The 17,681-nt window shown below is 46.5% G+C and overlaps 1 protein-coding gene across 4 annotated transcripts in view; it reads left to right on the forward strand.

Annotated features, from left to right (window-relative positions):
- The window catches only part of STXBP5L (syntaxin binding protein 5L), a 182,396-nt gene that overhangs the window by 140,727 nt on the left and 23,988 nt on the right, over positions 1 to 17,681 (forward strand). For all 4 annotated transcript variants that reach the window (XM_053302765.1, XM_053302766.1, XM_053302768.1 and 1 more), the window contains 3 exons: positions 386 to 454; positions 1,367 to 1,537; positions 6,020 to 6,259. In XM_053302765.1, the coding sequence (XP_053158740.1) occupies positions 386 to 454; positions 1,367 to 1,537; positions 6,020 to 6,259 (480 nt within the window). The remainder of the gene's footprint in view (positions 1 to 385; positions 455 to 1,366; positions 1,538 to 6,019; positions 6,260 to 17,681) is intronic.

Here is a 17,681-nt window from a genome sequence, read left to right on the forward strand (position 1 = left end):
TTCCTGCTGCTCCAGTGTCCCTGCCCTCTGCCTTTTGAACAGGCAGAGGGCAAGAGGCAGTGAGGAAGGAGAGGAGGCGGAAGAGGACATTGGCAATAGTAATAGGCAATCACATGTTTGGAGAACAGAGGCAGTTCTCTCCTTCAGGCTTCAGTTCTCTCCTCAAAAGGTAATCTCCACCTGATTTGTGCAAGTGGTTCCTTATTGAGCTAGGAATGCATGGGCAGAAACTTGATTTCGCTCTTGAATCTGCCATACTGCCTCAGGGTACAAGCCTGACAATATTAATGTATCCTTTGTTTGAAGTAACTGAATTTTTTAAACAAAGTCACATATTATTAAATATATTGGTTCATAAATAATTTTCATTCACTGTTTTTTCAAGGTCTTACTGAGCTGTCAGATGGTCCAGTTTCACTAGAGCTGGAGCGCTGCAAGTCCCCCACAACCTCAGGTAAAAGCGATTAATATTTCAGTCATTTGTGAGAGCCACTTTGTTCCTTAGTTGTTTTGAGGTGAACCACATTTTCAGTGTTTGAACAAGTTAGTTTTTCTGTGTGCTGGAGAAGATCTGAATAGCTGTGCTATAATAAGGGATTGATTATACATAAGTTATACAAAGTTATAAGTTATATTTAGTTATAAAATGAATGAAATAACTTGCACAATTTGGTTCTCCTATAGATTATTCTTTAATAAAGTAGTTATTCATCTTGCCTGACAATGCATTCTAACAAGAACCTTGCAGTCAAAGAACTTACTGTGTTCATTTAGCAATCTATAAAATTTAGCTCCCTTTCCCATGCTGTTTCTAGGCCCTTATTATCCCCTTAAGGTTGCTAGTCCCAAATGCTCCAGCAACCATAGAAGTCACAGCCTGACAGATATGAGCCACAAGGGTCACATCTCCACTGGCTGCTGCTTCTCTAACTGGGACTGGGACTCATCCTTCTCTCACTGGGTGGGGTCCATGTAATCACCAGCTGCCAGAGGAAGAGCAGAAGGGAAAAGCAAGCAAGACAGTAGCCCTGTGCAGACATTTGGCGGGGGTGGGGTGCGGCCCTCTACTTGTGTACACCATCCCAGAGCGTGCCTGGAAGTCCTGCCCTGGCACTGATGCACTGGGAAGAATCATCTTCCCGCACTCTTCACAGTTATGGCATTCGTCTGAAGAGGAGAATGCCGTAAGTGTGGTGTTGGCTGTTTCATAATTGAAAGGCTATATCAGCTTAAGTCACTTGCATTTTGTATCTCCTTTTGCCATTTCCCTGAAGCTGTTGAAAATCTTTGTAGTTCTCAAGTACCAGGATTTATGTTTTTTATTCATAAAGTTATGGTCATTAAAAATATATATATATTATTGCAGATCATATAAATGGACATTGTACAAGTCCAACTTCCCAGAGTTGCAGTTCTGGAAAACGGCTATCTAGTGCAGATGTCACAAAGATAAACCGCCGAAGTCATGGAAAGCCCCCATTTAGAAAAGCTCAATCTGCTGCTTGCATGGAGATTTCTTTGCCAGTTGCGACAGAAGGTTAGTGAACATTTAATTTTGGATCTGCTATTTTCACCCTTGAATCTTGTTGTAATAGGACTTCTAAACTGCTGTTCTCAGGCAGTTGTTAAATAAACTGTTTTTTAGTATTGAATGAAAATGTATTTCAGGTTGTTGGTGCCTACCCTTCCAGGGTGCTTTCCCGATTACACACTACAACAGTGTCACTATGTGTCCGTTAAGTGTGCTTCCATACTGCCTGTGTTTTCTGACATTGTAGGCCCTGCACTGTCAGCAAGGTGCCATTCACATTTCCAATGCCTTCTTTTGGGTTTTATCTTTGCATTACAGTACTACAACATTGTAAAAAAAAAGCAAGCTGTAGTTTCCCGTTGTCGGAGGTTCACACATGCTAGAAAAGACTGCTTCCCTTGCTGGTGGCTTTGCGCAACACCCTTTATTTACAGTTTCAGGATGGTCCTACCATGCCGAAGTAAACTACTGCTGAATAGCGTGTAATCTGGAAAGTGCCCAGGCCTCTTATCTCCCCCCCAAGTTCCTCAGTTAGGGAAGGGAAGGGGATTATTCACCCATTTTCTTCTCATCTGGGTTTCCTACCACTGGCTGGACTCCTCCTCAGGAGCTCCTGCTTTCTCAGCAGGCCCTCCTTCTTCCTCAGCACCAGCTCTGTGAGTCCTAAAGAGCTCCATGCTATCAGCAGGAGTCCGTCATGATATCCTTCCTTCTTAATAAGGGTTGCAATGTGGGTAATCTGTTTGTTATGGTAAGTGATGTCTAGGGCAGCTTTTGAATCCAGCTCTTGAAGAGCTTTCACTTGCGTTTGAAGTTCAGGATGTTTGAAAAAAAGCTTGTAAATGTTCTAGTCCACTCGCAAGAGATTACCTGAGCCCCTCAAGATCCTACTGGAGTTTCTAGCCCAGCCCCTCCAGGTACAGCCTTATCAGCAGTGCCTCTGCTGCCCTCCTCTGCTACTTCCTGTGGCCCTCTGTCTCCCTTCCCAGACTGCTTCTCCAGGGACTTATACAAACAAGGCTTTTAGCTTACATCTCCTCCGGAATGGATATCAGCCGAATTTACCCCGAAGTTGCAGCGGCCTATCAAGGACCAGTTCACAAACAATTCTGGCTTTCCCCAGATTAGGGCTGCGCATTCTAGCTTAGCCCAAATTATGTCTGGGGTTAAAAAAAATATGCTCTATTTGCAACAGTTTTTTCTGAAAAACAAACAAACACAACAACAAGGTTTCTGCTATGCCCCAATGCTTCTCTGCGATGTGTGGAGGGGCCATTGCCAATAAATCGGCTTTTAAAACTCACACTTTTTGTTTTGTTTTGTTTTTAAAAAATATTTGCTGGGTGGATTTGCGGACCACCAAGAGTCAGCAGAGAGGGTTAGGGTTAGGGTCCAACCAGCAGACCCAGGAGGCAGGGCTCCCGTCTTGCTTTCCCCCCTTTCCCCCTCCCCCATTTCCCTTTTTGTTTCTCGGTTGCTGCAATCAAGGGCATCTCGATGAGTTATCCCCCTCACGTGCTCCTGGGCAGGACTTTGCTAATTAGCTAAAAGACAGAAGCCTCTAGAGCCTGAGGGGGATGACCCTGCCCAGTTCGTAACAGTCCTGAATCGCTCCTGGCAGTTTTTCTCTCTCTCTCCATTCCATCCTCAGCTTTTTCCTGGATTTTCGAGTTCTGCTATCTTTTCCAAACCTCTGGATTTGCTTGGCTCCCTACCTTGATATCCACCTTCTTCCACCTTAAAAAAAAAAGAAAGAAAGAAAAGAAAATCTCTGTCATCTCTCTCTTTCTTCTTTTCTCTTCCCTCCTTCCCCCTCCCTTTTTCTCCCCCTTTTTATGGAGCATGTGGGAGGGGTTAGGAATATTTGTGTACCTACGGGAAAGCCTAGCACTTCTTTTCCACAAGGCTCTTGAGCGCCCGGATTGCCCCTGCCGCTCGTGTTTCTGCCAGCCGCTGCGAAGCTGTTCGATAAGACGCAGGAGAGTGCCTCCATGAGTCTTCTGCCCTCGGGCTGTGAAACGTGGACTGAGGCGGCGGCCAGAGCAAAAATCTAAAACGTGGCTGCGTTAAGCGCCCTTACCTACCATGCTCAACTCCCAACTAAGAGCAAACAGGAAGACCCCTCTCCCCCGGCAAATCCTCCTCTGTCTCAGGTTGAAATCAGGGCTCTGAGCGGAGCGGGCAGAATAGCAGCATCGAGAGGGGCTGCAGTAATGGAAGATCTCCAAGATGGCAGCCGCAAGGAAAAGTCTGCCAAAACACAGAGTACCATTCTGCAGCAGTGCACCGATCAGGCTGAAGAGACTGCGGCGAGCCCTTTCCAGGGGGAGGGTAGTTCTGACGGGGGCTTCTCGGCACAGTCCTCTTCTCTACCTAAGTCAGTGCCCCTGGAATGGCTGTTTTGCTGTTAAAGCCCCCTAGGAAGGGTAAAAAAAAAAAAACCAAAGAAGCGTAAACTCCCTTCCTCTCCCTCGGAGGAGTCCTCTTCCTCTGACCCGCCTTCATCATAGCCCAGAAAAGCCAAATGCAAGAAAAAGCATTCCAGTAATGCAGTTAGCAAGGCACAGTTAGCAAGGCACAGTTAGCAAGGCACATTCCAGTAATGCAGTTAGCAAGGCACAGTTAACAAGGCACAAATGTAAAGGCAAAGAAACTAATTCCTCTGACCAGTCTGGAGCTGAGTCTGGAGACCCTACCCCTCTTAATGTGAGGCCAACTAGTTCCAAGAAGCCAATTAACCCTATGTCTGACCTAGATGGTGATGCAGCAGGGGGTATGAGCGAGGGTGCTCAGGACCCTTAAGTAGCTCACGAAGAAGAAGAAGAAGAAGAAGAAGAAGAAGAAGAAGAAGAAGAAGAACGGGAGTGGTAAGGGGCAGAGGACTTGGAACCTACACAGGTCTCACAGAGCCTGTTTGTTCCTGAAGATTTTAACCCCTTATTGACTAAAGTACTTACCACCATTGGGCTGCAGTCTAAATTGTGCCCAAACATTTTCCTCTCTGTGGCTAACAACAACTTGGAGGGCAATGAGACTCAAGCTGGGAAATGGTGGGAATCCCGATTAATAACGCCCCCCCCCACTTTGCCTGGTCCAAATTCCCTCCCTCCCACACAAGTTTTTTAAGGCAAACACAACCACCAAAAGGCAGAGAGACCCAGTCACCCCAGACCTCTCTTTGCTTGCCCCATCCTTCTGGTGGCCCCTCTCTCATCTGCACAAGGGTGGCTGGAGTTCTTCCTAACTGCAAAGTGGTGAGCTGCCACCAAAAGACCGCTGCCAGCTGAGTAATGCCAAAAGCAGCAGGGAGACAGATCCCAAGGAACTCTGTCCACGGTGGACAGATGCCCAGAGGAGGACCAGCCTGGGGTGGACAGTGCTTTGGGAGGCAGGACTGATCCCTAACAAAGCTACTTTGAGCAACTGCAGACTAGAGCCCCTGGCCTTGATCCAGCTGCTTGGCAACCTGTCTTGCCTGTCTTCCACAACTAACTGTCACACTAACACACACACACAAAAGGTCTCTCACCTCCTCCTCTGGGATGTGATTGTTTGGAGAAAAAACTTGGAGCAAGTTGTGGGACACACAGGAAAAAGATCTGCAGGGATTGCGGAGAGGAGCCAATCCTATGTGAATGGTCCATTTAATCCTCCAAATTAAACAGCTGCAAATCAGATGTGAAGCAGATTTGCTTTTCAGATGCCCTGTGGCATGAAGCCATGTCTGGATAACTTCCAGAGGAGGGTACGGATAGGCCTCCTGTGCCCTTATTGTCACTGCTCTTATTCCATCGTGGCTCTGATTCTTGACAATGCTCAAACTATCTGTCACTGTCCTTTATAAACCTGGGCCTTTTGATTCATTTCAGATTATAGGAATCCAGAGATGTCCACTTAGCAATAAAATGGGCAACTTAATAAAAGCAAGCTCTTAGCTTATTTTAGCTCGGCTGCTATGATGAAGATTTGAATCTTGCTGGTGATTATTATTGTTCTGAATGTTTTATATTTTATTGCATCTTATAATGTTTTTCTAGAATTAATTGTTGGTATTATATGTTGATTTGATTGACATTGTGCCAGAGTGGGTGACATACGTGTTTTAAAATCAATAGATTTAAAATACTGTACATGAAGTACTTTGAACATTGCAATTCTCTATCTAAAGCGAAGCTTCTGCTTCTTGTTGTCCTCTTCAGCTGATGTCTAATGACATTTTATGCTCTTTATTCTTATGATTGCCTGTGACATTGTGATACTCTTTAGATATTTGTAACCTGCTGGCTCATATGTTCTGTACAGGAGAGGAGCCATAACTTAGGGCCATAGGTAAAAGAATGTCTTGTATCAAGACTGTGGAAGACCTTGGCCTGAAACCATGGAGCGCTTCCTGCTCAGCATAGTAGATAACACTGGCGAGATGGACCAATAGTCTGGCTCTGTATAACACAGATAAACATGCTCATATGTATTGCTTTCTTTAAACAGAAAACAGAGAAAATTCCTTCAACCATTCTCGAAGCTCCAGCATCTCCAGTATTGACAAAGAGTCTAAGGAAACAATTACAGCTTTATATTTCACTGAGTCATTTGCACGGAAAAATGACATGACGGTGTCTCCTTGTCTTTGGGTTGGTACAGGCCTTGGTATGGTCTTGACCATATCCATTAACCTGTCCAGTGTGGATGAATTAAGGCAGACAGAGCCTGTAACAGTTTCTCCAAGTGGTAAGTATTTTCTTACCTTTGTATTTTCTTGGAAAGGGTCCAGAAATATGCCTGTAAACATGACGACTTCTTATACTCAGGATATAGGTAGAACTGGTGTAATGGAGCCAAAGGATATGGTCAGGAAAGGGTGCTCATGCTGTCTCCAGGACTGTCCCTGTATGCACTGACAGAGACAGTCCTGTGTGCACACATGTGCATGCATGTCAGGGGTAGGGGTGAATGGGAACCTGGATACATGTGATCCTTGCATTCGGGGGTGGGCATCAATATCAAATCAAATCTCAAATCTTTATTGTTATGGTCATTCAACCGGCAAAACACAAAGTACAAAAACTTTACATAAAAGCGAGCTTTACATAAAAGCCAACTTGATCAAATAAAGTAATAAACTGTTAAAACATAAAACAGAACTATAACATCCGAATTCATCCATTACATAAAACAGAGGGCTCCATGCATTATAATAATCTAAAATTTAATTCAGTCCAACCCCATATCTCGCTTCTCAACATTTCTTATCCTAGTCTTATTAGCCAGAAAACAATACTTCGCCATGTTATAAGATACTATATCTCAATGGTCTGTCAAAAGTAATTCTAGATAGAACTGCTCAGAACAACTGGGGTATTCTGTTAAAAAAGGACTTATATATCTCTCCTGCAAAGTTCAATAAAACTGACAATTCAAGATAACATGGGCCATTGACTCCACTTCCCCAGAACCACAAGGGCAGACACGCTCCTTATAGGGGATCTTACAGTATCTCCCCTCCCGGACAGCCGTTTCTAAGGCATTACACCAGGCCAACGTCAGAGCCCTCCGGAAACTAGATACTAATATTTTATTAAGGTATCTTGCTGGGCCAGACAGTGATGTTTGATTACCTAAATAAATGTCAACCCCTATCTGGCTTCTGTCCATCCGTTTCTCCATATCCACAATGCATTCGCGCAGACATGATCTCGCTCTCCCGTAGTCCAAGACAACCAAAGCATCGCTGGAGAAGCCATAGTAGTTCAACCCTTTCTCCTCGTAGTATTTCCACCTAGACCTATATGTATCATTCAACACTAAGGGTGCTGGTCCTACTGGCTGAAAAATCAACTTCAGCCAATATTCAAATATTACCAGCCAGACACTTGCCTCCACCCGAATCCAGCCTGCTTCCAATCGTAGAAATGCATTGGAGACACCCCGGGATGCATTGGAGACACCCCGAGGTAGTTGAAGCACACTTCTCAAAAACTTTGATTGGATTGCCTCCAGCCTGGCAAGGTTGGAATAGATACCTAGCTGCGCTCCATAAAGGAGCAAAGGCTGGACTTTGGCCAAAAAATGTTTAAGGGCAGCCGGAACAAACTGTGCACCTTGCCTCTTATGGAAGGAGTTAATAGCTGCTGCTGCCCTTGAGGCATTTTGCATTATATATTCCTTGTGCGCATTCCTCCTAGTATTGGTCTGGAAGATTATACCCAAATATTTAAACTGTGATACCTGTTCAAGTCTATGTCCATTCAACAGCCAACCTCGCTTCTTAGGTTTGTCTTGGTCTTTTCATAATTTATGATGATCGCCTGTGAATCACAGTAGGACACCAAAGCATTAAGGGCTCTCTTGAGGCCAATTGGGGTCTGTGATAAAATCACCGCGTCATCCGCATATAGGAGTATACGCAGTGTCTATTAGCCAGCTTAGGGGGATGAAAATCCTGGTTATTCATCTGAGTAACTAAGTTATTAATATAGAAATTGAATAACATTGGTGCCCAAATACACTCCTGCCTAACTCCTCTACTCGTTTTGATTTCATTTGTAAGATCGCCATGGCATATCTATAAAGAGTAGGCAGCTCCTCGAATGAGGCCCTTATTAAAGATGCAATAGAAATAGAGAGCCCTCCACTTCCCCCTCTCCCTCCTGCCCCAGCCCCCGGCACTGCACACAAGGCAAGGGTCACAAACCCGGGCACCAATATTAATGTTGTACAGTACAGACTGTAAGATATTTTGGCATGCAGTAGGGGAGGAGGAATTTTTGCTTATCCCTCTGTCTCTCTGTGCCTCCTGAAAACATGTTCCTGGGAGTTGGGGGATCCTTGGGACATATTTTTGAAAGGTGCAGAGGGCTGCAGAAGGAATAGAGGATCAGTGAAACTAGATCTGGATAGTGGTTCCATCATCCATAAATAGTGGGTTCTGCGCCTGCGCAGATCAACTTTGGGTAGAATTCGTTAGCTCCTCGCGATGCCCACAACCGCCTGTCGCACGTGACTGTAGTAGCCTCTAGTGGCGGTTGGGAGTCTCTGCAATCAGTTTCTTTCTGACCGCCATTGCGATCAGTACTCGGAGATAGTTGCTCCTCGAAGAAAGTTTGTTTTTCATTTATTTGGACTTCTGAACTTTGGACACAGACTTTGACAACTCTTACGGATACTCCTTTGGACTTGGCATTATTTCGGATCATTTGGCTTGAATTTTGCATACGGACTCGGCTCCCCTCACGGACACTCCTTTGAATTTGTTGTGATCTCTGATTTCCCCCTCTGATGACAGAACGGACTCGGCATCCCTCACGGACACCCCTTCGGATTTGTTGCAATCTCTGATTTTTTCCTCTGACTACGGAATGGACGACTAATCTTCGAAAATGACGGAGAGATCTGGTAAGACAGATGGCTCGGGGAAGTCTGGGAAGGACAAGACAATCTTTAAGCGGTGCACCAACTGCCGCGGGAAGATTCCCTCAACAGACGGCCATGCCCTCTGCTTGTTCTGTTTAGGAGAGAGGCATGACACAAAATCCTGCTCGGTCTGCGTTACTTTTAGCAAGCAGACTTTAAAGAATTGTGCAGCATGCCTTAGGGTGTATTTGCTTGAGGAGTCTCTGGCGCCTAAGATGGCTACAGAGAGTACTGTGCCGAGTCCTGCTCCGAAAGGGCAGTCTAAGACCCCAAAGGACGCTGGTTCCTCAAAATCGGCAGAAAAGGCCTCAACATCGATTGCTTCCACATCGAGGGCTACGACATCGAAAGCTGTGGCATCGACCGCTTCGACCTCGACTGCATCAGCCCCTTTTAAGCGACTGGAGGATCGCCATTCAAGCCACAAGAGGAAACACAGGGAAAAGCTTTCGAAGCAGGAGCCGCCACCTAAGAAGCTGAAGCAGTTAGAGCCAGTTGTGGAACACACTCCCTCGCCTTCGGGTCTGCAGAATTACGTCATCCCTCAACGGCGAGTGGCTTCCTTATCCCTGGCGCCAACACCTCACCAGTCTCCATTGACTCCACTGTCTCGACAGATTCCACATCGAGACCACTCGGCGTCGAGGGAGAATAGACAGGAGATGGCGGTGCCTTCGATACCAACTTCTCGACACCGACACCACTCGGCATCGATGCCGGTGTCTACATGCTTCACTGCTCTGGAGTCGACGGTTGCAGTTATTCTTGACACCGAACTCGACATCGTACCAGACATCGACATCGACATCATGCCCGACGTCAACCTCGGCGTCGTGCCCTATGAAGAGAAAAATTCAGAGGTCATCCAATTGCCAACATCTGGAATGTCCCCTGTGACCACGCCAGGGCAAAGAGAGCTTTCTCCTGGTGGCAGGCTGGCACGCTTGCTTAATTCAGAGGAGAGTACACCTTCTACCTACACCTTTACTGGTTTCAATGAAGGTTACTATAATGCTCTGCATATTCCTAAGACGCCCTCTCTTTCGGCAAAGGCTACACCTGTCATGGGTCTCTTACCCAGAGGTGGTTGGGGAGATTCCATAACAATATCTCAAGAGGACTACTCCCTTTTCACGAGATGGCTTGAAGAACGGGGATGTACCCCCCCCCCCGCCGTAAGAGCACATAGTACGGAGACTGCCGTGCAAACTGCCATGCAAGCTACTAGAACTGAGATAGCTGTGCAAACTGCTGTGCAGCCTATGATTCCTGTGCAGTGGGTGGAGACGGCCGTCCAAGCCTCTGTACTGAGACCTACTCAACGTACGGTTTCGCTTCAGACGTACTTACCACTCAGACCAGAACTCACACTGCCGGCGCAGCGATCAATTTCGTTGCAGACTGATATGCCACTTACGTCGACCCGACCATTGCTCTCCGTTCTCCACCAGGCAGCAACACAGACAGCTAAAGAACCAGTTAGGGTGACCTCTACAGCTGTAGGCAACTCACCTGTTTCGTCTAGGGAAGACGACGATGATGATGATGTTGAGGAGGACTATACCTCAGACTTAACAGAAGGAAATCCCTAAAATCCAGAGACTCCTTCACTCCTGGATCCAGACTCAGATGTTGCAGCAGTTCCATCAATTTCTCCTAACGAGGAAATGAAAGGTTACCATCAGCAGGTGGCAGAAATGGCTCGAGTCCTGGGTCTACACTTCAAAGAAAAAACAACTGACTTAGAGGACCCCGTTTATAATATGATGTGGTCCGCCGCGGGCCTCCAGCCGGTTTACCTGCCTATGCTGCCACATATTTCAAGGGCGGCTAAGTCGGCTTGGGAGGTATTACAGACTTCAACACCTACTTCCAAACGATTGGAGGCTCTATATCATATTCAAGCGGAGGAAAATGCTTACCTGGTGCACCATCCCGCTCCAAATTCTCTGGTAGTAGATTGTGCGACAACAACTAAAGGCGGTAAGCGACATAAAACACCGGCAGATAAAGAAGGCCGCAAACTGGACATGCTTGGCAGGCGGACTTACTCAACTGCATGCTTGTCGATCAAGATAGCTAATTATGTAGCTTGCCAGGCAAGATATACACATTCCCTCTGGGAGGCTTTGTATGATCAGCGCGCTGCGCTGGAGCCAGGGGAGTTTGTCAAGAGGTTCGAGGTGATATTTGTGAAGACGACTGCAGCCACCCTCCAACAATTGGCGAACGCAAAGCACCTAGCCGAATCCGAGTCTCGGACTCTGACCTCTTCTATTTTTCTAAGAAGGCATGCCTGGTCGCGTGCAACGGGTCTCCAACAGGACATGAAGGATCGGATTGAGACATTGCCATTTGATGGTGCTGGTCTCTTCTCTGACAAACTGGATGACAACATGGAACAGTGGAAGAAATCCCGGATTACAGCTCAGTCTTTCACTAATTCCAGATATACTGGTAAAAACAGACCTTACAATCAGTATAGTCAGTACAGGCAGTATCAAGCTCATCAGGGTTCCTATCGTCGTTCTGACAGGAGGGACTTCAAACGACCTTACCAACGTTACGGCAGTAACAACAGATGACCCTATTACCCGAGGAATAGGGCAAACCAAACTTCTCAAAATAAGAGAATGCCACAAGCGAAGCAGTAGCTTTGATCAGCCGCTGAGCCCACCAACACCAAGCAAAGTACCTCATCTAACCGAGATCAAGCATTTGAGTACCAGGAACACCATCTCCTTGAACACCGCCAGGGTAACCATCAAACTGGCAAGCCATGCCAAAGCATGGCACCATATAACATCGGAGCAGTGGGTCCTATGCATAGTTACAACGGGATATGTGCTGGAGTTCAAGGAATACCCGCCGTTCCTGGGAGTGAAATACACTCCGGAAACACCGATATTGAGGGAGGAGGTGCAGAAGCTCTTATTGAAGGGAGCGATATCACCGGTGAGGTGGGCTTTCAGTCGGACAGGATTTTATTCTCGCTACTTCCAAATCCCCAAGCGTGACGGGGGCATAAGTCCTGTAATGGATCTGCGAGGCCTGAATCAGTACATCGAGGTACAAAAATTCAGAATGACAACGTTGCAAGCCATCCTACCACTCCTCCATGGGGAGAACTGGATTGCAATGCTCGACTTAAAGGATGCGTACTTTCACATAGGCATTCAGCAGAATCATCGCAAGTATCTACACTTCACCATGGGGGGCGAGATTTACCAATACAATGTACTTCCGTTCGGGCTAGTTCAGGGTGTTCACAAAATGTGTGGTAGTGATAATAGCCCATCTCAGAGTACAGGGTGTGTCCATATATCCGTATTTGGATGATTGGCTTCTGACAGCTGAGACGAAGGAACAGTTGCTGAGGCACATAGACATGGTGACGAATCTACTGGAGGACCTGGGAGTGCAGATCAATTAGGAGAAATCCTTTCTCATGCCGGCAAAATGCCTGCAGTACATTGGTGCGGAGTTGGATATGTCAGCCCAGAAGGCATTCCTCCCGGTAGCTCAATTTTCTCGTCTGTGTGCCCTGATTTACTGTTGTCAAGATAATCCTGTGCAAAAGGCAAAGACAGTACAGGTACTGTTGGGTCTGATGGCGTCCTGCACCACCACAGTCCTGTACGCGAGGTTGCGGATGCACAAGCTACAGCTCTGGTTTCTGAGGGCCTACAAGCCGAGATCCGAACCTCAGTCCAAGTGGGTTACTCTTCCACAGAAAGTTTTGGACTCGCTGAGTTGGTGGACAAAAGAATCAAATATGCTCAATGGCATTCAGTTTCGCACGAGGGAACCCGCATTGACAGTGACATCTGATGCCTCCATGCATGGCTGGGGGGCGCACTTGCTGCACCACAGAGTTCAAGGAGTATGGTCTCCAAAGGAGAGACTCCTGCACATCAACTTTCTCGAACTGCTGGCTGCATTCAGAGCCCTGGTCGCCTTTCAGGGAGAACTTGTCGGGAAAACTGTCCAGTTACAGATGGACAATAAGACAGCCATTGCTTACATCAACAAGCAGGGCGGAACAGTGTCCAGGTCTCTATGCGATCTCAGTCTACAGTTATGGAACTGGTGCATCCCGCTCGGAATTTACCCCGTGGCCATTCATATCAAAGGCAGCATGAACTGTCTAGCAGACTCACTGAGCAGAGACCTAGTGTTGGAGCAGCATGAATGGGAATTGCATTCGGAGGTGCTGGATCAACTATTCAAAGCTTGGGGCAGACCAGGGGTGGACCTATTTGCGACCACCGAGAACAGCAAGTGCAAGCATTATTGCTCCCGGATGGGAGTCGGACCTCTGAGCAAGGGCGATGCCTTTCAGTATCTCTGGAGCCAGGAGCTATTTTATGCTTATCCACCCACGCCCTCACTGCCCAGCGTGGTGGCCAAGTTACTACACGACCAAACGAGAGCAATAGTGATTTCGCCATGGTGGCCAAGACAGCCGTGGTACACACAGCTACTCAGACTATTGGGAGGGAATTACAGGAGACTCCCTCCGTGGACAGATCTAGTCACTCAAGATCAAGGCAGGGTGGTGCACCCCAACCTGTCTGTACTGAATCTCACAACGTGGAGGATAGGCTTCTGAGGAAGATCCTCCTAAATACCCGTAAACAGTCCACGAGACGAAGCTACAGGGCGAAATGGCATAGGTTCGCTGCACATAAGGCCTCCAAAGGCTATGACCCTAGGGAGGCGAGTCTGAAAGCTGTCCTTCTCTACCTGACCACTCTGAAGCAGAGCGGACTATCAAACGTGTCTATTAAGGTGCATATGGCGGCAATATCGGCGCACCACGATGGGTGGGACGGCAAGACGGTCTTTACCCATCCACGTTGTAAGGACTTTTAAAGAGGCATCAATAATCTATATCTTCCAGTGCGGCAGCCGGCCGAGAAGTGGAGCTTCTCCTTAGTTCTTTCATCTCTGACGGAAGCTCCCTTTGAACCACTAGCTACGGTATCTCTAAAACACTTGACCCTAAAAACTCTGTTCTTAGTGGCAGTAACCTCAGCCAGATGCGTAAGTGAACTGCGTGCACTTCGTATAGACAAACCCTATACAAAATTCTATCCGGAAAGGGTTGTCATGCGCTTGGATCCTGAATTCCGGCCTAAAGTAGTGACTGATTTTCACCTGAACGCCGATATTGTACTGCCTACCTTTTTTAGGGATCCAACATCTCCCCTCGCATGTGCGATGCATTCGCTAGATGTCCGACGGGCTCTTCTGTTTCACATCTGTTCACATTTGAAGGCCACGAGTGCTATACGTTAAACACCTTGGATGTTTATAGACTTACAGGGGAAGTTCAAGGGGTGTTCACCAACCCGACAGAAACTTTCCTTTTGGTTGGTGGAGTTGATTAAACTAGCGTATGACCAGCAAGGGGTCAGTCCCCCAAAGACAGTTAAAGCACACTCTACTAGGGCTTATGCCACATCGGTGGCACATTTGGCTGGCATTCGTTTTGCTGACATCTGCACGGCAGCAACGTGGTCATCACATCAGACGTTTGTGAAACACTACTCTATAGACATACGAGCAGCAAAGGCTGCGGACTTTGGACGGGCAGTTTTAAAGAGGGTGTTACAGTGACTGGCAGGTTATGCCCACCACCAGCTGGGTAGCTCGCAATTCACCCACTATTTATGGATGATGGAACCACTATCCAGATAAACAGGTTGCTTACCTGTAACAGATGATCTGGCAGTGGTTCCATCATTCATAACGCCCTCCCTGCCATCCCCACATCTGAAATGACAAGCCACTGTAACAGAAGCATCGTACGGCCATGTCGGCCATCAAGAAACTGATTGCAGAGACGCCCAACCGTCACTAGAGGCTACTACAGTCATGTGCGACAGGCGGTTGCTGGCGTCGCGATGAGCTAACAAATTCTACCTGAAGCTGATCTGCGCAGGCGCAGAACCCACTATTTATGAATGATGGAACCACTACCAGATCATCTGTTACAGGTAAGCAACCTGTTTTTCCTTTCCCATTGTATGCATGAAATGTTATTCAGGACAAACAACATTAGTCTGGAAGTCAGCCAGTATACTGAGAAGATACAGCCTGTTTCCACACATTGACTTAGTGAGGTGAAGTCACTAAGTCAATTTTGCTGAAATTGGTCAGCAAAATAGAAATGAAAACAAATACTTTTAGCTTTATAAACTAGGATTATTTTTTAATTAATTTTTTAAAAATTAATTTTTTAAAAATAGATTTTCATTAGGTAGAGAGACTGCTGGAAAAGACAAGGTTTAAATGACAAGAGAGTGTTCTGGAAAAATTGTTGCTAGTAAAACCTAATATTAGGGTTCCTGGTGAGCTTTTTTAAAACTCTGAAACAAATTAATAGAAAGCATTTATATCAATTCTGACTTCAACTCAACCATTAGAAAAGTAACTCTGGATATGCCTCGGGCTCTGTCTTTCCACTTGTTAAAGATATATTTTAGTTTGTGCGAACAGAGGGCATGGTCAGGATGCTTAGAGGAGTGAGACTGACCACTTGTGCTCTTGCGCTTTCCCTTTCTGGACTTATTAAAGCTGCCAGTGCAGGACTGACATCTTGAGCAGTGTAGGGTTTAAATGCTCTCTTAAGGGTTTAAATGCTCCCTTCAAAGAGATCAAAGGCTCCCTTCAAAGGCATCCTGGTAGATTTGAAGAGAGTTGTGAGACTTCTCTTGAAAAAGCCTCATTATATTAATGTCTCAGCAAGTTGTTGTTGTTTTTTAGAATACCACTTATCTAGATTCTTATGAGTTTGGATATCTAGTTCCAGTTATCTAGATCCCTATCAACAGGCATGTGGATAAAGGTGATCCAGTTGACATAGTATACTTGGATTTTAAAAAAGCTTTAAAAAAAGTTCCTCATCAAAGACTTTCAAGAAAATTTAGCGGTCATGGGATAAGGGGACAGGTTCATGTGTGGATTGGAAAGTGGTTGAAAGACAGAAAACAGAGGGTAGGTATAAATGGACAGTTATCTAGATGGAGGGAAGTAAGAAGAGGGGTCCCCCTGGGATCTGTACTGTGACCAGTGATTTTAAATTTATTAATGAATGATCTAGAAGTTGAGGGAAACAGCAAAGTGAACAGATGACACCAAATTTGCAGATGACACCAAATTATTTAGGGTAGTAAAATCCAAAACAGATTGTGAGGAGCTCCAAAAGGATCTCTCCGAACTAGGGGAGTGGGCAACAAAATGGCAGATGTGGTTCAATGTTAGCAAATGGAAAGTGATGTATATTGGGGCAAAAAAATTCCCCATTCACATGTATACTGATGGGGTTTGAGCTGTCAGTGACTAACCAGGAGAGAGATCTTGGGGTCATGGTGGACAGCTCATTGTATTGACGCAAAGTATTGACTCTGTGAAAAAGTCCAATTCCATGCTTGGAATCATTAGGAAGGGAATTGGAAATAAAACTGCTAATATCATAATGCCCTTATACCCTAGGGTGTGGCCACATTTTGGATTACTGTGTACAGTTCTGGTTACCATACCTCAAAAACGACATTATAGAACTGAAGAAGATGCCGAAGAGGGCAACCAAGATGATGAGGGGCCTAGAGCTAGGGATGTGCACATAACCGGCTGGCCCAGTTCTGTTCGGGTCCAGACCGGACTTGTACCTTACCAGACCAGTTCGGTCTGGCACCCCCTAGAACGCCCCCGGTTCACTTTGGTCCAGGGGGGGTTGTGAATTTTTTTTAAAAAAATCAAAGGGTTATTTTTAACCTTTAGGCCCTTTGTGGAGCTTTCTCTAGGCTGTGGGGTATGTCTGTGTGTGTATCTGTGAAGGTTCCCCCTCCCCCACCAGCCTCGGTCATCACCGCAGCAGCTCGGGCCTCCGTATTTTTGCGCGTTGGCCATTTTGCCCACCGCCGTGCATGTGCAAATGGTCTCTGCAAGGCCTAGCATGGCCCAGGGCCTCTCAGAGGCCATTTGTGCATGCACGGTGGCCATTTTTTTTAATGCCTCCGAATACCACTCTCAGGGGAGCAAAAGCAAGAGACAGGGCATGTCCTCACCTCTTGCCTGTGGGCTTCTTGGGGGCATCTGGTGGGCCACTGTGTGAAACAGGATATTGGACTAGATGGGCCTTGGGCCTGGTCCAGCAGGGCTGTTCTTATTGTTTCTGGCCTGGATTGGGGACTAAAACCACCTTGGTCACCCTGGTGGATAATGTATGTTGAGACTGTGAGAGTGCAACCACGTTCATTCTCTTAGAAGCAGGAAGGCATAAATTATTCCACAGAGCCTTAGACTCGGCTCCTGTGAGAAGATGGGTCTCACCAATCCACCCCAAGGAACCAAAAGCAGTGCATACAATATACTTCTTGCCATTTGGACCAGTCTAATAACATAAGAACAACCCTGCTGGATCAGGCCCAAGGTCCATCTAGTCCAGCATTCTGTTTTGCACAGCAGCCCACCAGATGCCGCTGGAAGCCACAGGCAGGAGTTGAGGGCATGCCTCTCTCCTGATGTTACTCCCCTGCAACTGGTACTCAAGAGGCATCCTGCCTTTGAGGCTGGAGATGGTCTCTATCTTTCTAACTAGTAGCCGATAATAGACATCTCCTCCATGAAGTCATCCAAACCCCTCTTAAAACCATCCAGGTTATTGGCTGTCAACACATCTTGTGGCAGAGAATTCCACAAGCCGATTATGCATTGTGTGAAAAAGTACTTC

The sequence above is a fragment of the Hemicordylus capensis genome, chromosome 2, assembly GCF_027244095.1.
Source record: "Hemicordylus capensis ecotype Gifberg chromosome 2, rHemCap1.1.pri, whole genome shotgun sequence".
Classification (NCBI taxonomy): Eukaryota; Metazoa; Chordata; class Lepidosauria; order Squamata; family Cordylidae; genus Hemicordylus; species Hemicordylus capensis.